Source organism: Micromys minutus (genome assembly GCF_963924665.1).
Source record: "Micromys minutus genome assembly, chromosome: 30".
NCBI lineage: Eukaryota > Metazoa > Chordata > Mammalia > Rodentia > Muridae > Micromys > Micromys minutus.
In genome coordinates, this window is record NC_137965.1 from 10278126 (window position 1) to 10298676 (window position 20551).

The 20551-nt window shown below is 39.8% G+C and overlaps 1 protein-coding gene across 1 annotated transcript in view; it reads left to right on the forward strand.

Moving 5' to 3' along the window:
• Positions 1-20551, forward strand: part of STXBP5 (syntaxin binding protein 5) — a 104903-nt gene that overhangs the window by 80380 nt on the left and 3972 nt on the right. Inside the window, exons 20-27 of the mRNA XM_080941818.1 lie at positions 595-654; positions 757-804; positions 7366-7416; positions 13720-13959; positions 14713-15082; positions 15444-15609; positions 17161-17272; positions 19579-19799. Coding sequence (XP_080797944.1) covers positions 595-654; positions 757-804; positions 7366-7416; positions 13720-13959; positions 14713-15082; positions 15444-15609; positions 17161-17272; positions 19579-19799 — 1268 coding nt within the window. The remainder of the gene's footprint in view (positions 1-594; positions 655-756; positions 805-7365; positions 7417-13719; positions 13960-14712; positions 15083-15443; positions 15610-17160; positions 17273-19578; positions 19800-20551) is intronic.

Genomic DNA, 20551 nt, shown 5'->3' on the forward strand with positions numbered 1-20551 from the left:
TTTTATTTACCTCCAGTGATTTTTTTTTTTTTTTTTTTTTTTTTTTTTTTTTTTACATATTTGCCTCTAGCAGAAAAGCTTCTTTCGTGTAGCTGATCTGAGCACGTGACATCTCCATATGTCCACGCCACAGGTCACGGATAGGGCAAAACAGTAGAAGTCTGTTTCAGTGAGGAAGGTCATTTTGTATATTAAAAATACTACATAATTAAATGGTGACCACTGTATCAGAAGGATGTAAAGTGTCATGAGGGCTCAAAGGGGACAGTAATCCCCAATTGGGAGGGTGGTGAATAATTTAATCTATGAAATACATTGAACTGTACTAATAGGCGTCTAAATGTCATGTTTCCTCTCTGTGTTCTCTAATTTATTAAGTGCAGTAAAATTTTGCTCAGTTACTATGTATTAAATAAAAATTACTAGAAATAGTGTTTTCTATAATGGTGTCTGCTGTAAGAAATTGTTACTATTGACCTCGGTACTACAACAGTCTCATGATTGTGGTCACTGGGGTTTTAGTCTGTGGTTGTTGCTGTGCTCTGTTTGTGATTGACCGTGTGCCCATTCCTCACGTTGTCTTTATTTGTGTAGGTTCTTCCTCGCCACACAATTCAGACGATGAACAAAAAGTGAATAATTTTATAGAAAAGGGTATAGTATCTTTATTTTAAAGTATTTTGTTTTGTTTATACTTAATTTATCTAGTTTACGCTGAATAGATTTTGACATTTTATATTAAAATATTATTTTCAGTGAAGACCCAAAGCAGAAAGTTTTCCAAGATGGTAGCCAGTGATCTAGGTAGGAAATAGAAGTTTTTATTTTGTTTCTAATCGTTGCTCCATGCAATGCTAACCCAACACCAGAATATGATCCAGTGCATTGCATCTTGTGTATGTTAATTTGTTATTCTTTCGCTAAATAATAATCTTTGGGCTGTATCTATTCTAAATGCATTTGGGAATTAATTTTTAAAATCGGTTAAATTGGGTTGTGGCTCTTTCTCTTGACTTACAGAGCGAATTATTCTGTTAACCTTTAGTTTCACTTTGTTTTCAAATAAAGCAGGGTTCAATTTATGCTCCACACACCAGGAGCACACTCTTCAAATCGTGAGTCACTTTTCCTTTATGGTTGTACCTGGATTTTTTTTTTCTGCCATTACTCCCGTCTCTCTCATATTTCACAGTCCCATTTCAAGGGAGTGATCCTCTAAAAGATGGCACTGCCGGTCTGTAATCAGTATCGGTATCAAGGGCATTCACAGTTTTCTGCTAAGTACCATCCCATTCACAAGTAAAAGATGTTTATCTACTCTTGGTGTTCTGAACACAGTATAAAGCCAAAGAAGAAAATAAATAATCAAACTTGGAAACATAATCAAATTAGTTTAGTAGGTTACAAAAAGTGGAATATTTTCTAAAACTTTTAAAGTCTTGACAAAATAATATCATAGAAAACTCATAAACACACATATATATTTCCTATGCTTCTATCACATATTTTGATTTATATTATTATTTATGGGATAGTTAGGCATATTTGCTTATGTATGATTATATAATGGGGAAAGCATCATTCCTTAGGTGCCATCTTTTTGCTTCTTTTGTTTTGCTTTGCTTTGCTTCCTTTGAGACAGGGTCTTTCACTGACCTGGAGCTCACCAAGTAACTGACTAGACTGACTAGGAAGTCCAAGGACCTGTCTCTCCCTGCCGACTCTCGGCTCAGGGATCTTAAATACACACCACCATGCCCGGCTTTTTTTAATGTGGCTTCTGGGGATGGAATTCAGGTTTTCATATTGCAAGGCAAGCATTTCTGCTGAGTGAGTGACATCACCTTCCCTACCACATACGCCTTAGATCGAAAGTTGATGAGTCTCTGCAGCTGGAAGAGGTTTTACTCTTCCTCACTTTATACGGTTACACTTCCAAACACTACTACATGAAAACCCCTGTTTTCTGAACATTGTAAATTGAACCCTGTTTAGTTATATTAATGGTAAATGACTATTCGCCCTCTGGTCATTCTTAAATATGGTGGTTTATTCTTGGGTAAAGGGCTTTTTTTCAATTGTTTATTCTCTATTGTGGTTTCATAGTGAATCTGTTGGTAATAATAATTTAATCACTTTCATTATGTGCTAACTCTTCGCAACTAATTTCTTTCTAGCACATCATATCCTGTTCCATTGCAGTTCTGCTGCACTGTTCTTTTCTACAGAGGTGTTGCTAAGTGACTCTTACAGTTACATTACCTGACCTCGGAGAATTCTCAGAGTTAACTTCCTTAACATAGTTCAATGTGATTTCCTGTCCTCAGACTTTGTTTGCTTTATTAATGTACACCTTCCCATGTTGTTTCCTTTTCAAGTAGATACATAAATTCAGATATTTTATGTTCAGATATTTAAAAGACTTTATAAACAGATTTTCTGGGCTGGAGGACATGCTTGGAAGTGTATGGCTTAGATTGTATTCATCTTGTCTATATTATTTTTTTTGTGTGTTTCTCTTTCTGTCATGCCAACCAACGCCTGTAGTAATGTTTCTTAGAAACTATGTCGACTTTAATCATCTTTCCAACATTATGCTACTATATGATTCTCCCTGATTATTTTTAACCAGGAACATTTTCCTTACCTATAATGTCTTTGTTGTATTTTGCAAGATTTTGTCGCATGTCTCATTTTTGATATAACAATTGTTATATGGCAATAAAGGTAACGTCTCATGGTTTTCCTTTTTCAAATGGAATCTGCCCTAAATTTCATGGGAGAGGTTTTATAGTTAAAATGTTCCACATTGAATATATAATTTCTGTATGTATCTCTACATTATAATATCTATTTAGTAATAATTAGCATCAAATATGCTGTTGAAAAACATGAAATATCAATGAACTACTTACCAAGATTAGTGTTTGCTATGGAACACTCTTCATGAATATATTAGGACTTGGGTCTGGAGAGATGGATCAACAGCAGTTAAGAAAATGTATTACTCTTGTAGAGGACCCAGATTCAGTTTCCAGCACCCACATCCGACATCTCCCCCCCGCCCCCCGCACCTCCAAAGCCACTAGGTATGCACATCATATCATACATACATGCAAGCAAAGCACTCCTACATACAGTAATTAAATATTGTTAAAGATTAACTATAGAAGCCACAGGAACTCCCTCAGCACTGCTAGCACTCAGTATTCCTCACATCGAGTCTGCAGCGCTCAGCCATGAACTTCCGTGATTGTGCAGTGGCCATGTAGAGTAAAAGTTAGACTCCCAGCTTCCTGCTGATAAGAGAACTGCCTTGCATTGCCATCAAATGGTCCTGTTTCTAAGTTTCCCTGATTGGAGAATAATCATTGCTGGCACCAGAGATAGTGTGTGGGTTGCTAGAGGTGGGACAGGGTGCCATTCATGCTATAGAATTATTTTTAAATTTATTTCTTTGAAATAGTTCTTTTCCACAAAATATATTTTGATCATGTTTTTCCTTCCCCCAAGCATGGAAAATAAAGGATTTTTCCCTTCCCATGGTCTTTACAATGCAGCAGAGCTAGATGACCTAAGAACAACTTTCTAATACAATTATCTATTATGTTTCTCGTAGCATTGTACAGCACTATAATTTTTCTTATGTAATTAGCTTAGAAATACCATGACTGTTACTTCTCTGTTTTACAGAGGAGAAACCTCAGTATAAGTTATATGTTGGCTGCACAGCTAGATAGTAAAGCAAGGTATAAAATACTGCACAGCCGGATAGTAAAGCAAGGTATAAAATACTGCACAGCCAGATAGTAAAGCAAGTTGTGAAATACTGCACAGCCAGATAGTAAAGCAGGTTGTGAAAGACAGTGGTCTAGTGCCACTGTCTGTACTGTGTTATCTCTTACAACTATTTGGTTAAAGCCATAAAGGTTTTATATACATATATATGTATTTATAATGTACAATAGGAACATTATAAAATCCATAGATAATCTGGCTCTGGTCCTACACTGCTGTGTAGTAACCTGGGGAAGAAGGCCTTATAATTAAATGCTATGCATGTTTTTTTATTGACAAGAGTGTATTAATAATAATATTGTTTAAAATTTTAAGACATATTTATTAAAGAGAAAAAGTAAATTCTATCTGAATTCCAAATCTTGTCCACTGCTTTGATACCCATTGCCCAAGCATAATATATAGTCCCTAGATGTCTAACTATCCTAAAAATCACACTCAAGAGAGTGAACAGGGGCAAACTAGAATGCACTGGCCACTGACACCAAAGCACGGTTGCTTCTCTTGACTCCTTATTGGCAGCTAATCCAGGAAATGGCTCACAGTGACTTCCTTACTTTTGTGCAAGAAGAGCAGCACCTAAAGGAATAGTAGTGGAATATAATGCAGTAACATCATGTGCAAAGAAAAGTTACATGCATGTAGTACATACATAGTGTGCATGCCCATTCTTGCTGAGGATCAACCTAATTAGTAAAATACTAAAGGCCAGTGGTATCCTTTGTTTGACTGTTAGTCATTTCCGTAAGTCACTTAGAAAGTGTGATAAGTAAAACACAATCCACATGCTAGCACTATTTGGTAAGAAAACCAAAAATAACTGCTGAAAATTCATAACTATTTGATAATTATTCTATCTCATGTCATGCTAAAAGTCATGCTAAAAAGTAGCTTTTTAGTTGGATTCCATGCCTCCCGCTCCATTTTCATTTCTGTGTGCCAGGAATTACCAAACAGCCCTAGTATTCACAGGCTTGCTCTGTGCTGGTGAACTCAAGACTAACCGAGTTGATGGATGCTGGGCTATAAGGGGCTGCAGTTAAAAAGATTAAGCAATTAGTAGGAGTTAAAACAATTAATATGAATATATAATTAAAATGTTTTGACAGCTCTAACAAAATAATATATGTATTGAAAAAGTATTGGAATTGGATCACAATTGCTAGAGAAATATTTAACTATATTCATGATTTTTATATAATACAAAAATCATGGTGCTAGACAGAAAATGTTATTTTATGGGAAGAATGTGTTTGCATTTTCAAAGATATATGAGGCTATATAAATTCATTTCTAGTGGAAATTCTTTAAAAAAACAAGAGAATTTAATGAAATTCAGATTTTATTTTTGTAAGAAAAAAATTAGGAGGTCACAGGTCTGGTAACTGAGTCAAAGTGTATAGAAGTACAGGTCTTTTCTATGCCCACCCTTGCTCTGAAACAATGACAGACACCTGGTTTGCTTACTGAACACTTCGGGTACTCAGCTGGGCGAGGTCCCATCTATTCTAACCCAACTATATTGGCTGCTACACAGCCTCCTGCCTGTTACCTGCCATCTTAGTCTCCCCTGGCTGCTTCTGCTCCATCCATTTACTCATGGCGACCCTCCCATGGTGACCTCTGACTCCTCTCTCCACATGTGTCCCCACACACTGGCATCAGAAGTCCCACCTTAGCTCTCCTCCCATCTATAAACTGATCAGCTCTTTATGAATAAATCAGAAATGGTGGGGAACAAATTTTACACAACATTGAAACAGAAGATGCTTCAATCATCAAGACAGTGCCAGGGTCTAAACTGCAGCCAGATCTCTGGGCACAATAATCAGCATCTGAACACACAGTGCCCAAAACTAACTCCCAACAGAAGTGTCAATAAAACATTATAATTAAGAAATTACTCAACCTCATAGTATTTACTTCAAGGGAGACTATTTACAAATTATTTGTGATAGTTCATTTTTCTGTTTATATCTGTATGTTGAATTTGGATTTTGAAATAAAAAGTTGAGCTTATGTTGATATATGACATCACCCCTTTTCCTAAGAATGTTATCACAGAATTGGGACAATGAAGCAGGAGGCCATCTACAAATGCTGTAACAAGTGACTGAATGTGTCTGAAAAATTCGAATTAGTGGCTCACAATAACTAACCTAGCAGAGTAGTGGGGTCTGCAGAAGTGACATTCATGACATAAGAGTCTTTTAAAAGTTGTTTTTGAGCTATAAAAGACTGATTTTTCTATTTCAAGCTTTGCATGCTACCAGTCTGTTTATATTGGACCTGTGACATCTGGTAAAAAACCTCCATGGCTTCTCTGAGAGTGTTGATTTAATATTGTCTTTAGAAGTCTGCTTGAGGGACACAATGTCTTGTAACTCCAAGGTTATCTTACGCCAAATACAGTAGCACCCAGGTACAGCAGCCATGACTGTAGTCAGCTATTCTAATTTTGTATTGCCTTCTACATGTTGCCTCAGACTTAGTGAGCCGGCAAAGCAGAGACAGCTGATATGAGTACTGCCAGTTGGAGTGTTCTAATTAGCCTAGACACACGGAGCAGTAACTAGATGATTCCTCCCCGTCTACTGAATGCCTATTCCTAACACTGGCTTTGTCGTTTTTTTAGATGTGAAGGTTATGTACTATGACTGGATTTCTCTTTGTTTACATGGCGCCCTTATGGACTAGCAGGGTCTGTGCTTTAAATATCTCCTAACCATCCAAACTTTAACCAAATGTATGCATTCGTGTATTAACCACTATTTTTTTCAAAATTTCATATAGGAAGCACTATTCTCTGACGCATGCACTACCACTAACAGAATAGTTGTAGCAACTGACTCCTAACTTAAACCACTTCCTAAACTAAAGCAATAACTGATTTTGAGGATGGAAAGTGAATTCCATGAAGTTTATGGATGAACTTTTAATTTTTCTATCATATAAAAATACCTATATTTACATTTTATATAAGTACCATGATCTTAGATTAAGCATGACTTAATTTTTTTTTTTACTGAAATAGAAATGGAAGTATTAATTTATACCAAATAATAGCTCTGTCGGATATGTTTGTTACATAAATATTTCGATTTGTTTCGAGATACAGGTGTGTCTTACATTCTAAGCATTAACTTTGAAACAATGCCTAGTGCCAAAACCATGCATTGGGAGCTAGGGAGACCTTCTGCCACATCCTAGCCTGTCCTCATGCTCTGGCTTCCCCTGTAACACAGAGCTGGGGAACGTTTCTCTCTGTGGAAAAGCCAAGCTTCCCCTGTAGCCCTAAGCAACCATTATTTTTAAGTAAAGAGTGTATAAAGCTGCCTTGAAGGAAGAGCTTCAAGCACACAAAGATTACATCAAGTGAGTACACACTTTTAAAAATTTGGAAGTGAGATTTGTTTCTTCCACTCTTGATGTTACTAAACATAGTTTAATTACCCCGGAATCTCGATTTAGGAATAAAATTATTCACTTCTATCTTGAAAATCAGTTGCTATGATAAATACCAATCAAATATTTCTCAGAATTTTAAAAATATATTTTATTTTTCAGCAAAGATGTCAAGGAAATTAAGCTTGCCAACTGACCTAAAGCCTGACTTAGGTAAGTAGAATAAATATGCAAAGTAACTGAACCTGGAGGAGGAGCTTCTGAAGGTTCTGCTCATGGCTCAGTGGGAGGCAAATGCACTGTGGTCCATCAGCACAGTTTACAGGGCTGTGGAGATCTGAAGACAGGAAATTACTGTAGATTATGCTGAGTCAGGGTCACAGTGACAAGATGCTCAGTGATTCACCACCTTTTGAAACAGTATTTAGGTTGCACACTCAGGGAAAACAAAACACATATTCACTTGCCTCTCTTACTTTTTTTTCAAATAATATTTAGTTAAGCTTTCTCAATTACGGTTTAATTTTTACTGAAACTATTTACATCCCATCCATTCAAAAGCCTATTTGGAAGTCTACACATTTAATTCTGTACTAACTTACTATTTTTAAAACAGGCACCTAGTTTTTCATGTGGAACGAATGTCTTGTTAAAGACTGCCGTTGTTGACTCTGAGAGTCAGCAGTGGGAAGGTGCTCACAGCAACTCTCGGTGCTTTATGTTGACAAATGGGATCATAATAAAAATAACAAGAGCCACATGGTACAGCAGTGGTGTGTGTGTCTGTGTGTGTGCATGTGTACATGTTTGTGTCATTAGAAGTATAATTTATAACTAAAAATATAAAAGTCATAATTTGAACCCAAGTATTTTTAGGCTTACCATGTACATTTCTTAGGCTTACCATGTACATGTTTGCTCTAGATGAGGATCCAGGACTTTCCTCATATGTGTGGAGAGGCTTGTGGTTTTAGTAATAATAAACATTGCCAGTTTAAGCTGACTGTGAGTCTTTCAGTATCTTGACAATACCGTATTGTCAAGTACCCATTTAGAAGGACTTCGGCACCACGGCACATACATTTAATCTTTAATCCCACCACTCAGTAGAATCTGTGAGTTCAAGACCAGCCTGATCTACAGAGCAAGTTTCAAGACAGCCAGGACTGTCTTTTAAAGCTAGTAATAGATAGATGTGTGTGTGTGTGTGTGTGTGTATGTGTGTGTGTGTGTGTGTGTGTGTGTGTGTACATATATATGATTACAATCAACTATTTTTAAAGTGTATATTATACCTCAATACTATACAGGTCATTTATTCTGTGTGTCCATCCTGCTTTTATGGGCCTCTTTGACTACTTGTTAAATGATACTTTTTGGGGTGATTATGTAGATTGAATAAGAATGACAATATTATGAACACAGCTGGCATTTGGCAAGCCAGCAACCTTCATCTTCTTCATAGTAAAGCTGTTCACACGGTCTAGTAGTACACACCTGTTTTCCAATTCTCAGTCATTCAGACAAAAAGCATCAAGAAGTTTGAAGTCAGTCTGGTCTACACACTGAGGCTGTGTCTCAAACAAACAGTGAATGAATACTTCTGCTTTGTTTAGCTTATGTACTTTCTAAAAAGCCATGCCACAAGACCCATGCGATCTAACTTATTGAGGATAGGTGGAGTTGTATTTCCTGAAATACTGAAACGTCTACTTGATCAGTAGAGGATAAAATGGCCAACCTGTGCCTGTCGTGCTGGAGGTTGGTGCTAGTCAGTGGGGCCTGAGGACTTCTCTGATGATCTAATTCTTATTGGCAAATCTCATAATAGAACTGCTATGTAGCTTAAGATTTTGATGTTAGTCTATTAAGTTAATACCACTGAGTACAGGTGGCATTGAATTAACACTTAAAATGTAAATTATTGCTAATCTCCTGTAATTTTAAAGACTATGACAGATTTTCTACCTGTTCGTTTGCTGAAATTTCTATCACCAACTTTTCTCTCAGCATTACTTTCCGCCATTATCGCCAGTCCACAGTTAATATTGTCTGATCTTCATATGTTGGAAAATACACTTAAATTTTCACTTTAAAAAGTACCTTTGAAGGTTTTTCAAAAGTTAATAAATTCTTTTAGTGAGAATTTTATAGACTCATCCACAAGACTATAGGAAGTTGTTTCTTTTACACTGTGACTGTGAACTTTTTGTCATTTTGCTATAACAAAATACCCAAGTTGTTAGTAAAGAGTTTATGTATTAATAATTCACATTTAAAGATCTACCTGCACGGTGCCCTCGTCTGCTTATCTCTGGTCAGGGCTTTCTGGCTGCGTTACATCTTGATGTATAGAAAGCATCATGGTGGGAAAGTGTGTCAGAGGGACGTGTCACATGGCAGCAAGGCCAGAAGTGAGACAGAGTCAGAGGCCAGCCTTGTTGTCTTCTCATTCGGGACCTTCTCATGTCAGCTAGACCAGGGTGACTGTCGTCTGTGGCTGGTGCTGTGGTGGCATGCACCTCCCCCTGGATCCTGCCCTGAACGGTGTGTCACGGTCAGCACTGCCATTCTGAAGAGTGACCTTCAGCACGTGAGCTTTGGATGGCTCCCTCACAGTCCATGATGTCACAGACGTCACGGCAGTCGCCTTTCCCTCCACATTGTCTCTAACAGAAGTGCAGACTGTTGGACAGAAGAAGGGCGCATTTAGAAACTACAGTTAGATGAGGTTTCACTAAGGTCAGCTATCACCAAAATTACGTTAAATGAAATTACCAAGGAAATATTTTCAATTTGTGAATCTAAATTTGTTTGCAGGAAATTTGTGGGAGTATAGGGATTGAGTAATAATCAATGTATTATCAATAACTTACATAATTCTTTTTATATTACTAAAATACACCTTAGAAGCTTTTTGGCATTTTTATTAGTGACATTTACTTAAGAAAATATTGAAAGTCATGATTTCAAAAGTGAAGTGTATCAGGTGTGATCCATGTTCCTGGTAATTTTAATGTATCCGAAGGCAGTGCTGAGACAGGTCTGAAATAGCTGGAGCTATTTCCTGACCACTCTGGGAGAGAACAAAGCCAGAGGAAAGACCTCTGTGGCTTAGGAGTCTTGAAGAACCTACAGAGATCGGAAATGTTGCTTTGTACAAAAGGGTTGGATGCAAGGACCAGATCACAAAACTTAAACACAGGCTGTGTTTGTGCTGGGAGTAGACTCTGGTGTGGCTTCAAAGACTGGTGATCTCCAGACAGTCTAGCTCTCTAACTGTACTGAAATGCTGATGATAACTTCTGAAAAGTCTTAAAACTTTTCTTGCTCTTTCTGAAGGTTCAGGCAGTTGACACCTGTAGCCTCACAGCAGGGAATTAAGTAATGTGGCCTTTGTTCTAGCTCAGCAGGAACTTCTTGCTCTAACCTTCACCCTGCTTGTCAGAAGTTGCAGGAAATAAAAGGGACACTTTGAAAAGTGATTATAGCATTTATTTCTAAGTTGTAAAAATATTCCTATGAAAGCCATCTAAGAAAAAGGGGGAAAGTGGAAAGATCCTAAGTGGGGCAGGAGAAATTTTTTTTCTCACATTCTTCTCTTTGGAGCAGTAAACTTCTGTTGAACCAGGAGAAGAGAATAACACTTGCAGAAGGAAAAACTTTTACATAAGCAGACATGCATAAACTCACATAAGTTCATATACAGATTTATGCATATGCATCTATACATTTCCATTCAAATCAGTTGGGCCTGGCTTGCATTCTCATAATTACATACCTGCACACACACACACACACACACATTCTCACAGTTACATACTTAAACACACACACACACACACACACACACACACACACATCTATACGTACATATGCATTTGGAGCAAAAGACCAAGCACTGGTGCAGAAAGAACTCTCTCATTCTGGATGAAAAATGAGCTCCAATCTTTATTACATAGAGAAAGAAAACACTTCTCCCTTTTTAATGTTAGGTAAACTAAACCCAGGTTTGTAAGGAAAAAAAAAAAAAAAAAAAAAACCTTTTCTCCTTTTACTAAGACTAAGCCTGCCTTGTTGTTAAGAAAGGACCTGTTCTGTCCCATGGTAAGGAGAGGCCTGTCTGTTCCTTCTGCTCTCTGCAGCTTCTTCCCTTTCCTCTTTCCCTCCGCATTCTGCACATTGCTCTCTTAGTTTTTTTTTGTGTTACCCATAGTCTCTAAGTTATCCCACTCTGTGTTCTCCTAATCTTGCTGCCTCCTCCTGCTCTGATGTCACAACCATGTTCTTACTCTCAATGCCTTTCCTCCTAATGCTGTGCCTATACTTGTAAGTTCTTCTTCAGTTCTGTCTAAAAAGTGTACTGTCTAAAAAGTACTCCTTAGTTCGGTTCCGACTTTTCTTTTTTCTCAAAACTTATACATCTTTCAGAATACATGATCACATGTTAAAAAGTTCATCACAAGTTCACACACAAAATCAAATTATAAATTGAAAAAGAAGTTTACAACAGAGAATTTTACATGCATATCCATGCAATTAGTAATAATTACCTGGCTAAACATTCATTACCTGTCACAATTCATTGAAAGTTGAAAAAAACATAACTAAGTTATTAGTGAAGTTTTGTGTAGATAAACCCATATTCAGTCTTCTGTCCTAGCTCCTATAATAACCATTAGTTACCTTTTTATGACCTTCGGTTAATGATTTTTATAGCCTCTTGGAATGTTCTCTGAGTAGGAGAAAGTCTGGTTACTATCTAGAAGCAATTGGCTGGTGACACATGGGAGACTGGCAGAATTCTCATTGCAGTCTTGACCATTTGCAAAAAAGGACCTAATAGCAGTCCCACTATACCAGGGCTTAATAATCACTGATAGGATTTTAGGAATTCTTATAGAATCATCATTAAGACTTAAGTCATCCATTTGTCTACATGGCTTTATTACTAGACGGCACATCTTCATATATCTTCAGAGATATACTCAAAAGTGTGGGTACCTTGTGGTTTTTATATATTTTAAATAATAACAGGGAAAACATATTAATAGCAGGAATCTTTCCTAAAGTGATTTATTCCTGGGCCTTGCCTATCGGAGCTTCTTCATAGGTATTTACAGCAAAGTCATCTCAGGAAGATCACCTGGTAGTTATTAGCTTGTCCTATGATGGCTCCTCACATATTTGGGGAAAAAACAGGAGTCTCCAGAAAGGTATAACATTGGGAGACAGAGCCAGGGAGTTAGGTTTGATGTGAGGGTTCTAGACAGTTTCAGTAAGACTGAGAGCACGGGTACATAGACAGGCGGTGCCTCTCAGCGGTTTCTAATCCCTGCAATTGTTAGAACTGCGCCATATATAGTTGAGTTCTATTAGCACTGAGAAACTTAAGGTGGAACCCTCAGACTAGTTCTGTTAGCACTGAAAACTTAAGGTAGAACCCTCAGACTAGTTCTGTTAGCACTGAAAACTTAAGGTAGAACCCTCAGACTAGTTCTGTTAGCACTGAAAAACTTAAGGTGGAACCCTCAGACTAGTTCTGTTAGCACTGAAAACTTAGGGTGGAACCCTCAGACTAGCTACATGGAGAATCTGAATTCAGAATAACAGAACTCGATTGGTGACAGAAAGACAAGAGACAGCCTTGTGGCAGCACATGACCCCCCAGAGAAAGCATGGAACCAGGACTCTGGTTTGCTCCTTAAAATAACCTGAAAGTCCTAATGTCAGTACAAATTAGTGCATTGTTAATGGTATAATTTCTCAGGAGACAAGGCAGAAAGCATTTGGTAATGCAGTTCCCAGAGGGAGAAAAAAGCCAAGACTTGAGATGGGCTCAAAAACAAGAATCTAGTGGAGAAAAATTAGTCAATATAATCTTAAAATGGCTACATCAGGCTAGGGGTGGCTTGGGAGATAAGAACTGGCTGTTCCTAGAGAGGACCTGGGTTTAGTTTTCAGAACCCTCACACTGCTATCCGTAACCCTGCTTCCAGGGGTCAGAACCTTCACACACGCATACCTGCGGGCGAGACATTAATGCACACAGAAATTAAAATAAAGTAGCTGTAGCCTTACAGACAAGCTTCAGTGGAGAGATGTGCGTGGCACTAATGGTGAGCCAAATACCAGTTACACATTCTGACGCCAGACTTCTTCGATGAATGTTGTTTGTGATCAAGAAAGTGGGGGCCACGTTTTGCCTTGGTTTTCGTGCTGGTCATCGGAACAGACTAGGAAGAAGAAGTGGAAAAGACCTGAACATTTTTAGTTTTATCTAGTCAGGAATTGGGATGCCAAGGGTGTGAGAGCCGCTGTGAGGACAGAGCCTCTTCCATAGCCTAAACCGTTTGTTTGCATCTTACCTGTAAGAAAGGGGAGATCTCATTAACATCATTGTCCTTTCTTTTCACCTGAAAGGACATTAAAAGCTTCATTTGTTGTGTTGTCATAACAACAAAGAAGTGTGGTGTTTTATAAACTAAGGCAATTCCACATCTTAAATCATTCCAGATGTAAAAGACAATTCCTTCAGCAGATCTCGGAGTTCAAGTGTAACCAGCATTGACAAAGAGTCCCGGGAAGCTATCTCTGCTCTCCATTTCTGTGAGACTTTCACTCGGAAGGCAGACTCGTCCCCGTCCCCATGCCTGTGGGTGGGAACCACAGTGGGAACTGCCTTTGTCATCACACTAAACCTCCCCCCGGGGCCTGAACAGAGACTCCTTCAGCCAGTGATTGTGTCTCCAAGTGGTACGTATGACCTGGTGCAGTGTGCAGATGTGTGTCCCACGGTCCTCTGGCTTCAGAAGAAGCTCCAGCTTTACATTTACCGATCTAAGCACTGTAAAGATAAATGATATTAGCCATAGTTTTCGTGGTTTAAGAAGTACATATTCTAGGGCCACAGGGAAGGCTCAGATAGTAAAACATTTGGCGCTCAAGCCTGCCAACTTGTGTTCAGTTCCCAGAACTCACATAAACAGCTTGGAGCAGGTGGCTCACATCTATAACAGTAACACTCCCGTGTCAGGATAAGAGCCCTGGGGTCAGCCAACCTGGACTGCACAGCTCAGAGAAGAGGATGCTCTGCCCCAGAAACAAGGGGCAAGAGATACCCAACTCCCAACATTGCCCCCTCATTTCCACAGGTGCCCGTGTGCACAGATTAGGTGTTTGTTTTAATTAAAATAAATTTTCTACTTTAAAGAAAACAACATATCATTCACTTATTAATCTACAGGTCAGATATATGTGTGTGTGCAGTATTCATTATTTAATTGTAAATTAATATTTGACACGTGTGTTTAGAGCGTGTACTGATGGCACTTTACAGGCTACTGAGTACATGGCGTGGGCTTTGGATCTTACCAGTGAGCTGGTACAATCACATATCCAGTGCGTCGTTGAGTCAGCAGATGTGTGTGGGTTTACTGTCAGAGTTGGAATAAGCATATTTACTCTGAATTTTAAAATGGAAGTATATACTAAACTTCTACATTCTAGGTACTATATTGAGGTTAAAAGGTGCAATCTTGAGAATGGCATTTCTGGATGCCACGGGCTGCTTAATGCCACCTGCACATGAACCCTGGAAAGAGCACAACGTCCCCGAAGAGAAAGACGAAAAGGAGAAATTGAAAAAGCGGCGACCTGTCTCAGTGTCCCCCTCCTCTTCTCAGGAAATTAGTGACAACCAGTACGCAGTGATATGTTCTGAAAAGCAAGCAAAGGTCATCTCACTGCCGACCCAGAACTGTGCACACAAGCAGAACATCACTGACACGTCCTTCGTGCTCCGTGGAGACATTGTCGCCCTGAGTAACAGTGTCTGCCTCGCCTGCTTCTGTGCCAATGGCCATATTATGACTTTCAGGTAAGCGTGGGGCCGTTCTTTAACACACACAGTATTCCTGCTTGGGTTACAGTATAAAATCCAGCTCAAAAAACAAAACAAAGCAAAACAAACAAACACTGTATTGCTTACACACCGAGAATGTGTTTAATTGTAAACAAGGATATGGGAGGTACAGATTATATTTTTATCTCTGACTATATAACAATTTTACAATGCCAGAGATTTCTCTTGTCTATCATTATTTTCTAGGCCAGCATTCAGAGCAGTGGTTCTGAGCATCCTGTCTTCATATGTAGTATCATTGTACATTGTCCCTGTCCTGTAGCGTCTATAAATAACTTGTTGCTTATTACCAACAAATTGTTTACTTTCCCTCAAGTCTGCCAAGCTTGAGGCCTCTGCTGGATGTCTACTACCTGCCCCTCACCAACATGCGGATAGCCAGGACATTCTGCTTCGCCAACAATGGACAAGCCTTATACCTTGTTTCACCTACAGAAATCCAGAGACTCACCTACAGCCAAGAGACATGTGAAAGTCTTCAGGTGAGCAACAAAACACTAGGGTTTCTGTAGAGCCTGCGGCTCCTCCTGCTGTCCACTCTTCTCGTGGGAGTGGGTAGAGCCAATATGGAGAGCTCAGAATCCTGTTGCTTCAAGTCTGTCTGTTTTATCAATTCTGGTCCTATGCAGGGCCAGTGAGGCAGCTTTCCTGTGTGTGGATAAGGCATGTGGGCCACAGCCTTTTCTTTTCTCCGCCTGCCCTTAATTAGTCCTCGCCAAGCCCCCTGCTCTCATGTCTTCTACACAAACAGAACTTTATAGATCAGGATACAATCTAGAACCCACAAATGGGAAAAACATGGAATTTTGTTGTTCTAAGACACACTTAATTTGCTTAATCTAACTATCACAGCAGATCACCAATCTGCATTTTAGCTCCAAACTGTAAGACTCTTAGAAGCAAATGAATGGGGAAAAAACTCTGTCAGCCTAGATTAGACAAAAGATCTCTGAGCTGCAGCCACAGCGCTTCTTCCTGCCGGCTGTAAAGACACGAATTGGTGACTTCAGAGTAAACTTTTTCTCAGAGTGAACTTTCCATAAAGTGAACTTCTAGTCTTCGGAACAGAACCATGTAAGAAACTAGGACACAGAATAACTGTGTAAAGCTTTCTTCTGATCAAGCTTTGTGATAAATAAAGGCCTTCTCCCTTCCTCTCTGCATCCCTTCGTTTCCTTTTTATCTCAGTGCCCTCACGTTGTCTGCTGACAGTGGAGAGTGCAGGCCACGCCTTGTTCCGTCTCAGTGGGAATGGTGGAGGCAGTCTGTTTCCTCTGTGGAATACCACAGTGTGTTATGTTCAGTGTGCATCTTCCGGTCCTGGCCACTCCCTGTGGGTGGCCGTTCCTCTCTCCAAACTCATCTCTTTTCCTGTCTGGAGAACATTGGCAATAAGTTCAGAGAAGACTTGACATGTAGAAGCCTCTCTTCCCTCTTCTTGTCATGTTTCTAAAACCCCACGTGTCAGAATGGTGTTTATGAAAACTGCATGCTTATGAGAAAGAAAACTGGTGTGTTACCAGTCAAGATCATAATCAGAAACTGAATGTGACCTCTGTTAAACTGGATGCCTTGGCCTACAGGTAGAGACTATTCTTTCTATTAGAAGGTGACCTGGTTTTCTTGAACTAGATTGAAGTGTTTTCTTGAAAGTCAAATACTCACTTAGCATGTCAGTTCTAGGATTTAGCAAAAGATTTTGTATCCCAGGTTAGCCTGGGATATGACTAAACCAAGACGGTCTCTGACACAAAAGTTACATCACCTCACCCTCTAAGCCACATACTGTCTTGCCCCTAATGCAAATAGTGGGAAGAAGAAACAGCAAGTTTGCCTCAGTGACTCTGGTCTTGGAAACCAACTGTAGAGCAGGCAGTGTGTTCCTGATGTGACTGCTTGTGATATGCTTCTTACCTGTTGGTGAATCTCAAGAGGACTGTCACCACCGTGACAGCATTTGCAGCGCTGACCTTGTTAATTAGATTTCTAGTTTCCCTGAAGCATTAACAGTATAATTTGTTTTGATTTTAAAGGAGATGCTTGGTGAGCTCTTTACACCTGTAGAGACACCAGAAGCACCAAACAGAGGGTTCTTCAAAGGCTTATTTGGAGGCGGTGCACAATCTCTCGATAGAGAAGAACTATGTAAGTTGGCTGATCGCCCCTTAAGACAAAAATATTCAATCCATATACAGTTTTTGTTACATGTATAAATTATGTTTTTTCATATTCATTGCAACAAAAGGCATTTTTAAAATTACTTTCTCATTCTGTCCTCAATCAGCAAAATAATTTTCTCAGGCAATCCAAATCAGCATACCTTCAGTCGGACCTGGGGAAAGCAACAGAAGAGGGGTAAAGCTGGCTTTACGCATATGGGGTGTTTCTCCCGGTTCTGGGAGTTGAACCTCGGGCTTTCACATGATGGACAAGCCCTCTCCGGCTCCATGCTACAGCCTAGCAAGAGTCTCGGTGGCGTTGCTGACTGTGCTGGAGCCAGGGGAGGGAGACCAGCCTGCTTCCAGTTTCTTTCCTCATAGCATCTAAGTGAGGAGTGGCCAAGGCCCTGCTGTTGCTCTCAAGGGCAGAACAGTCTGTAGCTACAATTTCCACAGGTACTGGAGAAGCCAGTACACAAAGTTTAAAGTCAAATATTTACCAATTACTATTTGTATCAGCTCGCTGTCGTTGCTATTATACTACAAGCCTACTGACCTGAAACAAGCGGGCATAGTAGGCGTCTCGGCCTTAGTTCTGTATGTAAGAAACAAGCATGGTTTATCCTGGCACCGCCAGCACGCTGCTCGTCATCGAGAGCTCTGTTCAGCTTCTGGAGGTCACCTCTGTTCCTTAGCTCCTGATGTCTTTGTCACTGTGCAAGGCAGGGCTGGGTCTCTGTTGTTCTCCATCTGCATCTCTCCCTGCCTGCTAAAGGCTCTTTGTTCTTAAGGAGTCTTGTGATTTGTTTGAGCTCACCAAGATGATGCACGGTAAGCACTTCAGGTCCAGGTCCTAAACTTAATCACATGTGAAGCTCCTTTCCCATTACCTGGTGACATAGTCCTGCCCTCCAGAAATTGAAATGTAGCCATCTTGAGGAACGGAGCATTTTTCCACCTACCAGCAGTTATTTGTTTTTAGAAAAAAAAATGAGATTTAATTTTAGCATAAGGGGCTTGCTACCACACACAGGTCCTGATTGGATAAAGAGATAGATGAATGGATGGGTGGACAAGTGTGTTGGTGCACATGGCCACAAAGTAAATGTTAACAGAAATTCAAAACTTCCATTGACGATATTAAAATGTTCAGAACACTTTGTTGAGAGAAATAAAGGAAGATCCCAGTGGGTCCAAATACTGGGTTCATGGACTGTGTGAGTTCCAGAGAATAAATGAAGTAAATTGTAGTTTATCTATATGAAAGTGTTATGTTTCAAAAAAAAAAAAGAGCAAGAAGAGAAGATGATAATTCCAATAGGGCAAACTGCATACATACCACACGTGTTTCCTGATAAAGTCTACATCCAGGGCATACAAAGAACTCATAATTCCACATTAAAAGATTAAATAGCCCAAATTGAATAAATAGAAGGTTTGAGGTTTTTTCTTAGATATTCTTGATCATGTCCAACATCATTTGTCGTTCAGGAAACAATCTGTACGAACGCCATCATGTTCGCTAGGATGGCCGTCATCAGGACACATGAGCACTGGAGAGAGACTTTAGCGTGTGATATGGATTATTTGTGGTGGAGCTAGAATAGAGCAGGGCCAGGAAAAGGAGAGTTAGGCAGTGAGGCTAAGAGGCCGCAGGCTCCTTGTGGGCCATTGAGACATTCTGGGATTGGGAGTGTGAGAGAGTACTTACAGTTCAGGAAAGGAAATGCAAGTTTAAGGCCATATACCTGGACTCTAACCACAGGATCTGAGACTTGCTGTGAGCTGGGTGTTAGATAATCAGGGTCTGGGTACCAAAGAGAAGGGGCAGACAAGCTATTTTAACAAAATTATGATTTTCTGTATTTGAAAAGTGAAATCATTAGTAGAGACAAAGAAAGTAGGTCTGGGCTACCGGAGTGGAAGCAGTATCTTTATAAAGCAAGTGTGGAACAAGAACACTAAATCAAATCTGAAGACTTCATCTTAAATATAATGTTAGCAGTTTTAGTTACTAGACCTAGCAGCCCGCGTCTTCCAACCATTGCTAGCTAGCCCTGTTTCTCCAAACTCCTACTGTATGATCTGGGAGAAAGTAGGGTGTTTAAAACAGTGCACTGCAGTTTTACATATTTGGAAAAGCATCGAGAAATAATTTAAAATTATTTTACACAAGAATGGTATGTTATAAAGTTGAACATTAATATTCTGATTGCACTGCCAAAAATTGTACTCTAATGTTGCCACATGGTGGGATTTTTATTTATTTTTCTACAATCTACTGAAACCTAGTTGGAGAGTCATCCTCGGGGAAGGCCTCAAGGAGCCTTGCACAGCATATCCCAGGCCCTGGCGGGATTGAAGGCGTGAAAGGAGCGGCGTCGGGAGTGGTGGGCGAACTTGCCCGAGCCAGGCTGGCCCTTGATGAAAGAGGACAGAAGCTCAGCGACTTGGAAGAGAGGACGGCCGCTATGATGTCCAGCGCAGACTCGTTTTCCAAGCACGCTCATGAGGTACGCCTCGCACACGCTCGCCAGGAGCTAGATAAAGCAAACGTTTGCATATATTATTTCTACAAGCCTGGACTTTGTATAATTTCAAATTCCAATTTTTACAAGAGGGAACCATACAAGAATCTGGTCCTGACCTTCCTGAACTCTGTACATTTTGAAGGGACACACCTACCTTTAGGAGCTTTGTCAGCAGTGTAGAAGCTTTGCAGCTGTTTGGCTGTGACCTCAGTAAAAATGCCAGCCTTCCTTAATCCCTCAAGCCTGGGAAGGAAGTCAGTTGTCTCCTGGGTTCTTCCAAGTTAATCTAACTTGCTGAAATTGGTTATAATGTTGAGTCTGTGTGTCAAGTAGACTGAGGCATAAGAAGTGGTGGGGAGGGTTTTGTAGTGAATCCTGGACCTCAGAAACAGACGCCATGAATGAGGGAGCCCCAAATGAGGTCCCCATATTTTGCTGACTGTACGGGTCTTTATTAAAAATTAACCTCCAAGCTGTAGGGATGGCTCAGCAGGTGCGAGTAGTCACTGCTCCTACACAGGGCCTATATTTGGTTACCAGCATCCGCATGGCAGCTCAGAGCTATCGGTAGCTCCAGTTTCAGAAACCATTGCCTTTCTCTGGCCTTGAAGCATAAGCCGGTACACATACAGAAATTCAGACAGGAACAAAAAACAAAACCTCATGCACATAAAATAAAAGCAAATCTGTAAAGGTTTCTTCCGAGCTTTAAGGCCTTTATGTGCCCCACATTA